We start from the raw sequence: 9,332 nt of genomic DNA, 5'->3' as shown, positions 1-9,332 counted from the left end.
TTTTATTCTTTATAGTAGGGTGGAGCCTCATTAGAAATGTGTAGCCATTATTTGAAATATTTTTTAGGATTTGTCATCTTCAAAAGAGTTTTATAAAAGTAACTTATCCATTAAACACTCAAAATCATTTTAGCTCACCTTGTCCCTATGCCTATAATTTCTAACCCACACTTTGAGCTTGCCAGTTTCGTAATTCCCTTGAACATGATTTAACCCAGTCTTCATTGTTGATGCAGACAAACCTTTATCTCAGTAGATTTCAACACAATATCTAGATCCTTTGATCCTACAACTCATATTGCCAAATTGAATAACTAGAACAAAAGGTCATTACTCCTAATCTTATTGCAAATAGTCACATTCATATGATAAGTTGAAAACAAATTAGAAAAAGATGAAAAATAATATGTCCACAATAAAATGTGTAACTTTAAATATTAAGACTCAAAAGCTAGCAACCAATTTATAGAGACATGTGTCAATCAACAAAATTCCATTCTATCATCAACAACATGCCCCTAAAAACAAAAACAAAAATATTAAAAAAGGAAAAGCACTAAAGGGTCACTATGCTAACTAACCAACAAGAATTATGAATTCAATCCCAAAAGTATTAAAGCAAAAAGAAATAAATGACTGGTGAAGTCCATGTCATAAAAGAGCAATTATATCATCCTCCCCAATTTTAAAATTTTGAATCTCTTGTTTCGAAGAACTCCAGATCCCAACTGCCATGGCCTAGCCTACCACCATATTAGGTACTACAAATTCACATATTTTTTCCCTCTACATCAAGCCTCCTGTAGGACCACAATTACCCTCTATAAATTAATTCTCTTTCTATTTACCCGACTTCTTGCGAGCTTAGACCCACCTCTCCTTGTCCTCCACTAAAATCTATTTTCGCTTTCCTCGTTGCTCGTCTAACCTTCTATTGCACCTACACAAAAACAACTAAAAACAAAAAGCAAGTTAAGAGAATAAAATATTTCCCATATATGCTTCCTCCTTTCTGAATCATGCCATTTAGGCATGCTTTCTAATTCTTTTTGTAGCTAATCAGTGAGTTCAAAGTGTCCACGGGAGCATTGTGTCCAATGTCCATAATTACCATCTTTAACGTTATTTTCTTGATATCTTCATTAGCCACACAAACAGTAGAAATACCAGGACCAAGCCAAGGAAATTTGCTATAATATAGAATTTGGGCAAACAGATTTTAACTAGTCATTAGCAATTAACCTGGTCACCTTGAAAGGAGATGGGTTCGTGCAATGTAAAATCTCCTTGGTTTCCATGACCATATAGAAATGAAATTCACCTGGATAAAAAACAAATTTGTTAGGACCAAATAGCAGACCTGAAATGAAGACAAGATTTTAGAATTATCTGGAAAAGTCGTCCATATAACTGAAAAAGTAAGAGTAAACAACAATAAAGATATGAACAAGACATGCACTCCCTGTATCCAAGTGTTGGGTTGATTGTACGGTTTTCTCTACAACTTCCTGATGGCTGAGAAGATTTCCATATTCATCAAGTATTCTCTCTTTTCACAATTCCCATTCTTCTGCCAATTCCTCCAACTTTTCACTGCAGAGATGTACAGACTTCCTGAAAAACAATTGAATGTCAATACTAATCCATTGTATCATAAGACAGGACTTTATCATTTCATCAGATCAAAATCATGGTCTAGCCCTTCAACCAGTCAGAAGGAACAATTTTTCGAAATTGAAAATACTAACCTAATTCCTTCTATCATTGTAACCCCTTGTTATATAGCTTGCTTTAGTTGGCGTAACCAATAACATTTGCAAGAACACTCTCCATGTTTGAAATGATGGAAACAGTATGCATCTTTAACAACACTTTCTCTAGAAGCAATCTTTGAGATAGATTTGGTTGCAGTGTGACAGTCACCAAACCCTCGAAGGTTCTTGACAACTCTAATACTTGTTCCAGAGGGCAGGTTTAACAACCCAAATGCAATTGCCAGCTTCTCAATATGGTGGGAAACGAGTAACTCCTCCTCTTGTGCATCATTCCATATGACTATCTGGAATATAATCTGCTGTCTTCATCTCCCAAGACAATTTCTCCAACTTCGAATACATCTCCTGTGTTTGTGGGTATGATCTGTCTTCCACACAAAATCCATGTGCCCTTTTATGGACTTCAATCCAACTACATCCAGGTTTCTTTACAACTCCTCTGTCTTTCATCAATTTCCTTAGCTTTTGAGCATCACTCCATCTTCCAGCTTCTGCATTAATGTTTGAAAGAAGAACATAAGGTGCAGCATTTTGAGGATCCAACTCAAAAAGAAGTGTTCCCACAAATTCTCCTAGCTCTATATTCTTATGTGATCTACAAGGGCCAAGCAAACACATCCATACAACCACGTCAGGTTTTATTGGCATTTTGATAATGAAGTTTAGGGTTTCCTCAAGATGGCCAGCCTGGCCAAGAAGATCAACTATGCATACATAATGCTCCACTGTGGGTTTGATACCATAAAAGTCACTCATGTGATCAAAAAATTTACAGCCATCATCCAATACACCCGCATGACAGCAAGCAAACAAAACACAAATGAAGCTTACATGATCGGGATTGATACCAGATTGCTTCATTAGTTCAGATAGTTTCAGGGCATCCATGCTATAGCCATGCATTGCATAGCCTGCTATGATTGCATTCCATGAAACTACACCTGGATGATGCATATTGTTAAACAATTCATGTGACTTATGTATACTCGCACATTTAGCATACATATCTATTAGGGCTGTTACAACCATATCAGACAAAAACCCATTTTCAATTATTTTTTGATTTATCTCCATACCCTGGTCAAAAGATCCAAGTTTTGCACAAGATGGGAGTATGCTCACAAAGGTTGATGAATCTGGCTTTACATCTGAAGATTGCATTTGCCTAAAAATCTCCAAGGCTTTTTCAACAGGACCATTTTGAGCATATCCTCCAATTAAGGCATTCCACGAGGCCACATCATATTGGGATATTTGTTAAACAATTTGTGCGCCTTGTGTATGATACCACGTCTTGCATACATGTCTATAAGGGCAGTAACAATTTTAACATCTGATAGAAATCCGCTTTTAACTGTTATTTGATGGAATTCTGTAGCCTTTTTTCCAAAGCTCAAGTTTGGAACAAGCTGGAAGCATGCTGGCAAATGTTGATGAGTCTGGCTTGACACCTACTGATTGCATTTGCTTAAAAGCCTCCAACGCATTATCAACAAGACCATTTTGTGCATATCCTACAATCATTGCATTCCATGCTGCTACATCCCATTGAGACATTTTGACAAACAGCTTACATGCCTTACTCCTATACTGCCAGTCTTTGCATACATGTCAATCAGTGCCGTCACAACCATATCACAAAAACAATCATTTTCAATTATTTTTTGATGAATTTCCATTCCCTGATCTATAACTCCAAGTTTTGCACAAGCTGGAACGATGCTCGCATAGGTTGATGAATCTGGCTTTACACCAGCCAATTGCATTTGCTTAAAAGTATCCAAGGCTTTTTCAACAAGCCCACTTTGTGCATATCCGGTAATGATTGCAGTCCACGAGGCTGCATCCCGTTGAGGCATGCTGTTGAATAATTCAAGTGCCTTCTGTATCCTTCCACACTTTGCATACATATCTATCAGGGTAGTTACAACTACAACGTCTGACAAAAAACCATTTTCCATTATTGTCTGATGGATTTCCACACCATTTACCAAATCTCCCAATGTGAAACATGCTGGGAGGATACTGGCAAATGTTGCTGAGTTTGGCTTTACACCTGCCAATTGCATTTGCTTAAAAATTTCCAACGCTTTTTCAGCAAACCCATTTTGAGCATAACCAGCAATGATTGCATTCCATGAGGCCACAGTTCTTTGAAGCATTTTGTCAAACAGTTCGTGGGCCATTTGTACACTTCCACATATTGCATACATGTCTATCAGGGCATTTGAAACTACAACATTTGATAATAGCTGGCTTTCAATTAATTTTTGATGGATTTCCATACCATATTCCAAAGTTCCTATTGTGGTACATGCTGGGAGAATGCTGGCAAAAGTTGCTGAATTAGGTTTTACACCTGTTGACATCATCTGCTTAAAAATATCCAGGGCTTTTTCAACAAACCCATTTTGTGCACAGCCTGCAATGATTGCAGTCCACGAGATCACATTTCTCCGAGGCATTTCTTCGAAAATCCTTAAAGCCTCATCAGGAAAACCATTTTGTGCATATCCTGTAATCATCGCATTCCTGGAGACAATGTCTGCATTAGGCATTTTATCAAACAGTTCAAATGCCTTCTGTATGCTTCCACATTTTGTATACAAGTCTACTAGCGAATTCACAATTACAACATCTGACAGAAAGCCACTTTCGATTATTTTTTGATGGATTTCCATACCCCATTCCAAAGCTCCTGATTTGGCACAGGCCGTAAGGATACTGGAAAAGGTTGTTGAGTTTGGTTTTATATTTGCCAGTTGCATCTCCTTAAATAATTCTAAGGCGTTTCCAACAAGCCCATTTTGTGTATATCCAACAATGATTGACGTCCATGAGATAACATCCCTTTGAAGCATATTATCAAACAAATCACGTGCCTCCTGCATGCTTCCACATTTTGCATACATGTTAATCAAGGCATTCAAAACCATAACATTAGGCAAAACTCTGTTGTTGGCTATTTGTTTATGGATCTCCATACCCTGTTCCAGAGCTCCCATTTTAGCACACCCGGAAATAATGCTGACATAAATTTCTCTGTTTGGCTTTACATTTGAATACTGCATTCGCTTTAGCATCTCCGGGGCTTTTTCAACAAGCCCATTTTGTGCATATCCAGCAATAATTGCATTCCATGAAATCAAATCAGGTTGCGGCATTTCTTGAAAAAGTTGCAGAGCCTCATCAAGAGCAGCATTTTGTGCATATGCTGTAATCATTGAATTCCAGGAAACCGTGTCTATGTTAGGCATTTTATCAAACAGTTCGCGCGCCTTCTCTATGTTACCCCATTTTGCATACATGCACACCAGGGTATTCACCACGTTAACATTAGATTGAAACCCGCATCTTGGTATCTTCCCATGGATTTGCAAGCCATGTTTTACAGATGCGACCTCGGAACACACGGAGAGAATAATGGAGAAAGTGAACTCATCTGGCTTAACCGCTGTTGGCTGCATTTGGCGAAACAGTGTGAATGCCTCCTGAGGAAACCCATGTTTTCTGTAAGCCGTAACTATCATATTCCATGAGAAGACGTTCGGTTCAGTCATGCCATCGAAAACTTTACGAGCACCCACCAAACTTCCACACTTGTCATACATGTTGATAAGTGTATTCTGTACAACTGGGTTTTCAGCAAATGTAAAACCTCTGCTGTTGATGTGAGAGTGGATTTTCTTACCCTCTGAAAGGGCTTTCTTGGAAATACAGGCCTGCAATAGTTGAAGATATGTAGAAGATTTTACAAACTTGTACGAAGTAAATAGAATGTGAAGAGCCTCCTTCAAACGACCATCCATACAGAGTGCTCTGAGATTCAGATTGAAATGGGAATTGGACGACATTATATGAATTTGTGTTGTAATTCATCAACCAGGATGAAATCCCAGTCTTAGTAGGACTTTCTGAATTTTTAAAAGTTCCACTGTGAGCCTCTCTTATTTTGATCTCAGTTTCTTGAGAATATAGGATTCTTATAATTTCACCCAAACGGTATTTCCTTACCTACGCCTCTAATGGTGAAATTTGCAGCCCAAATAGTATTCCCATTTAGTTTTGAGCCCATTTCAATGGAATGCCTAAATACAATTCTTATATTGAGAGATGGCACACACTTCCATAATGTTTGGATTCATCTTCCTTTATCATTCGTTCTCTTGGAGGGTGCAATTTCTTTCAACAAGCATTCTATAGCATTAAAATCCTTTAGTAATATTGTTATAGTTTATTTTTTTTTTTTTTATGGTAAGAGCATTTTTTTAGGGTGCTAGCACTCGGGATTTGGAGATTGGTGGTGGTTTCATCAAGCAAGTATTTTAACTTCTAGTGGGTTAGTAGAGATTTGAGTATTGGTAGCGGTTCCACCAAGCAAGTGTTTTAACTGTTGTACTACACGGTCGCCCTAGTTTATATATAATTTTTATTATCTAAAAAATTGGATTTTTTTTTGTTGTAATTGATTCATGTTAGTGAAAATTTGATGTATGGATGAAATAATTATTTATAAATTTTCATCACTCAAGATCATATGTTTAGATATGGTAAAAGTAAAATCTAATATCTATTTTAATATAAAAAGATGTATACAATCGTTCAGAAAAAATCTTGAAGATCTTTTTAATCAACTTCAAGCACTTAAATAATTAAGTGTTTGTCTATTTATAGTTGTACATAATTAAAGTAGGCTATAGCAACTACTGGCGTTGATTAGTTATGACGTATTTACTTTTATTAGGTAGGGAGATTAGTGAAAATTAAAATAGGTAATATTGACACTCCATTTGATTGTGTCCAATTTGTGCTTGAGTTTAGCTCTTTATACATTTTGACCTTGTTATCTCCATCATACTTAATAAATTTGAGATGTTTCCTAATGGACCTCCTTTGGTCAAAGTTTACATGTGTTGTCATCTCTCATTCTTGTGTGCCTCTCATGTGTTTGAAGTTGCAAAAATCTAAGAAAATTGTAAGGGGGATATTTTTTGGTCATTTCTCTTAGTTTGGGTAGGTTGTCAAACTTTTAAACTTTCGAAATTTCCCTTCCAACCATGTCTTTTATTACTAACTCCACCACTTTCTTTATTCATTTTGGGATATCAAACTTTCTTAACCATAAATACTACTCCTAAGTTTGGCTTCACACTTTTTCCTTAAAAATATTTTTGAGTTCTCTATCCTAAAATCCCTTTCACTTGGTCCTTGCTCTTTTCCTTATCCTTATCAATTTTTTGAACTTTCCCTTATTTGAGTACCTTTTTCATGATTTCTTAATCTTTGAAATCCTAACTTCTATCTCTTTGCACAAAGTATCTATTAGAAGCATAAGCTTGCATGTTTGTCATTGATGTCAAACCTAGTTATCCAAATGGATATTGGTCTAGATATGCTCTGTCAAACCTTGGTTATCTAGATAGAGTTTGGTTCAGTTACTATTTTGGTGTTGGTTGTGTCATCTTGTATTTAGGGTGGTATGAAATGCTTTTGGTGCCTTCCGGATATGTTGTTAATTGCATTGCGTTTTAGTGGATCATGTTCTTTTTGTCTAGATATGTGTTGGAAGATGTGTTGAGATGATTATTTGGGTCTCACTTTGGTTTGTAGAGATCCACATGAAGTATTTTGCATTTGAAGTGATTATATGGTTGACCAATCGATTATATCTACATATTATGTTTTGTAATGTCTTTTGGAATATGTACAATTGTGGGTGAACTCACAATAATGGTTCCCACTTTTTTGCCAACTTTGACATTGAGATGAACATTTTTAAAATAATCTTCACTTTCTGACACCTATGACTTTTAAACCACTAAGAATTTGAAGATGATATAAATTAGTGATTTGTAACATCTTGCCTACAGATTCTAAATATATTATTTTCAACTTTTTTTGAAGAAAATCAAGTTTTTATTTTTCCGTCTCCCTCAAAAAGTAGTTTTTTATAGCAAACAACATTTTTTAAGAGTGATGTGCCTTCTGAAATGCATAACCTTTTTTCTATAAATGATAAAAACTCAATTATTTTGAATTTTGCTTTGTAACTTCAATATCTAGGGTATGGAGTTGGTTTGATAGTGATATGTTGAATATTTTTCATTTTATTTAGTTTTGAAGTTTGACTAATTATAATTTAGCCATAGTTGTATGTTTGAACACATAACTTGTTCTATATAAATCAAAATTTAATTTTTTTTGTTAGAAAGAAGACATCAATATGTAGGGCATAGATATTTTTCATAATTTTTTTGAATTAGTTTACTATTTTTCCCAATGCGTTGAACAAAGAAGTTCATGTTCGTAGAAAAAATAATATTTCATAAAATTTAAAAAACAAGATCATATTAAACTCACAATGTAATGAAATTATAGTTGTTGGAAAGCTTGCTTCGAGCACTACCATCTTATTTTTTAGGTTGTCAAAATTCTTTCATTTGAGCCTTGAACCAAAGGTTTCAAGGCCAGAATTCTGAAGAATTTAAAAGAATTTGGGAGAGAGATGTTTAGGAAGTCAGTTCGTGCGAACAGGGGTTCATACGAAGGGGGTTCATTCAAACCCTAGGTAGTTCACTCGAACACAGAGTGCACAAACAACCACGTAACTAATGGGTTCATGCAAACATGCCTTTTTTAATGGTCAACAATCGTACGAACCCAGGCGGATGGAAAATTATATTTTTTTACAATTATGAGTCTCTTATAAATAGAAATGATTTATTTCATTTTTTCAAACACAAATTATCAAAGTATTTCACATTTTTTAATGGAAGAAGACATTTAAAGGTTATTTTAAGGGTGACAGTTTGAAGGTCATTTTGTGGGCGATAAATTTAAGACATTTGATGAAATTTGAAGGTTATTTTAAAGGCATGGGGAACAAGAAGACAAGGCAAAATAAGACTTCAAGGAAGTATTTAGCAAATTCGAAACAAAGATATTGAGAAGTAAGAATGCAAAGATATTATGCACGTATGTATCTTTACTTAATTTCTAATTAATTTTACATGTATTACGTACCAAAAATTGTGTTTATTTGATTCTAAAGTTAAATATTTTTTATGTAATAATTTTATGAAAATTATTTTAAATAAATTAAATTAATAATTTTTAAAATAACTCTATCTTAATTATTTTTAAATTATGTTATTTTTATTAAACGTTGTTAAGTATTTTTTGTGCATTTTTAAATTATGAGACATTTTGAATAAATGAATTAAAAATAATCAAATTTGAAATTAGTCTATTATGCTCTACTTAATTTTTTTATAACTCCTCTCTCCCTCTTCACAACCTCTCTTTTTCTAGGATGTCTTTAAATTGTGACCTCTATATCTAGAGTAACAAGTTCATAAATTGGAAATGGTTGGATTAAAAATAATCTTGTTTTAATTTGAAATAATGTGTGTCTTTGCATTTCAAATTCCTAGTCTAATTAGGCTCACACAATTTCATTGACATTTTATTTGTTTGTTGAGGGTAATTAACTTGCTTGGTGTGTCTTCTTCCTTTGGCACGTTGTGTTTAGTTTAGAACCCAAGGTGATAACAAAAG

The 9,332-nt window shown here is 34.7% G+C and overlaps 2 protein-coding genes across 4 annotated transcripts; both read right to left on the bottom strand.

Annotated features, from left to right (window-relative positions):
* Nucleotides 1–578: 578 nt before the first annotated feature.
* On the bottom strand, nucleotides 579–5,930 carry LOC131052099 (pentatricopeptide repeat-containing protein At2g13600). Of its 3 annotated transcripts, none has more exons than XM_059211262.1 (3): nucleotides 1,749–5,930; nucleotides 1,251–1,614; nucleotides 579–954 (listed from the first exon to the last, which is right to left on the bottom strand). In XM_059211262.1, the coding sequence occupies exon 1, from the start codon at nucleotides 5,627–5,629 to the stop codon at nucleotides 3,314–3,316; it is 2,316 nt and encodes a 771-aa protein (XP_059067245.1). In that variant the 5' UTR covers nucleotides 5,630–5,930; the 3' UTR covers nucleotides 579–954; nucleotides 1,251–1,614; nucleotides 1,749–3,313. The 3 variants fall into 3 exon arrangements, with proteins under 3 accessions (XP_059067245.1, XP_059067246.1, XP_059067244.1); XM_059211263.1 differs by having other exon boundaries at nucleotides 579–940; XM_059211261.1 differs by having other exon boundaries at nucleotides 579–1,614.
* LOC131858536 (pentatricopeptide repeat-containing protein At2g03880, mitochondrial-like) lies at nucleotides 2,043–2,936 on the bottom strand. The gene has a single exon (XM_059211805.1). The coding sequence runs from the start codon at nucleotides 2,934–2,936 to the stop codon at nucleotides 2,043–2,045; it is 894 nt and encodes a 297-aa protein (XP_059067788.1).
* Nucleotides 5,931–9,332: the final 3,402 nt, after the last annotated feature.

The sequence above is a fragment of the Cryptomeria japonica genome, chromosome 9 (genome assembly GCF_030272615.1).
Source record: "Cryptomeria japonica chromosome 9, Sugi_1.0, whole genome shotgun sequence".
Classification (NCBI taxonomy): Eukaryota; Viridiplantae; Streptophyta; class Pinopsida; order Cupressales; family Cupressaceae; genus Cryptomeria; species Cryptomeria japonica.
Note: the sequence above shows the minus strand (reverse complement) of the source record. Positions and strands in the feature narration are given on the sequence as shown.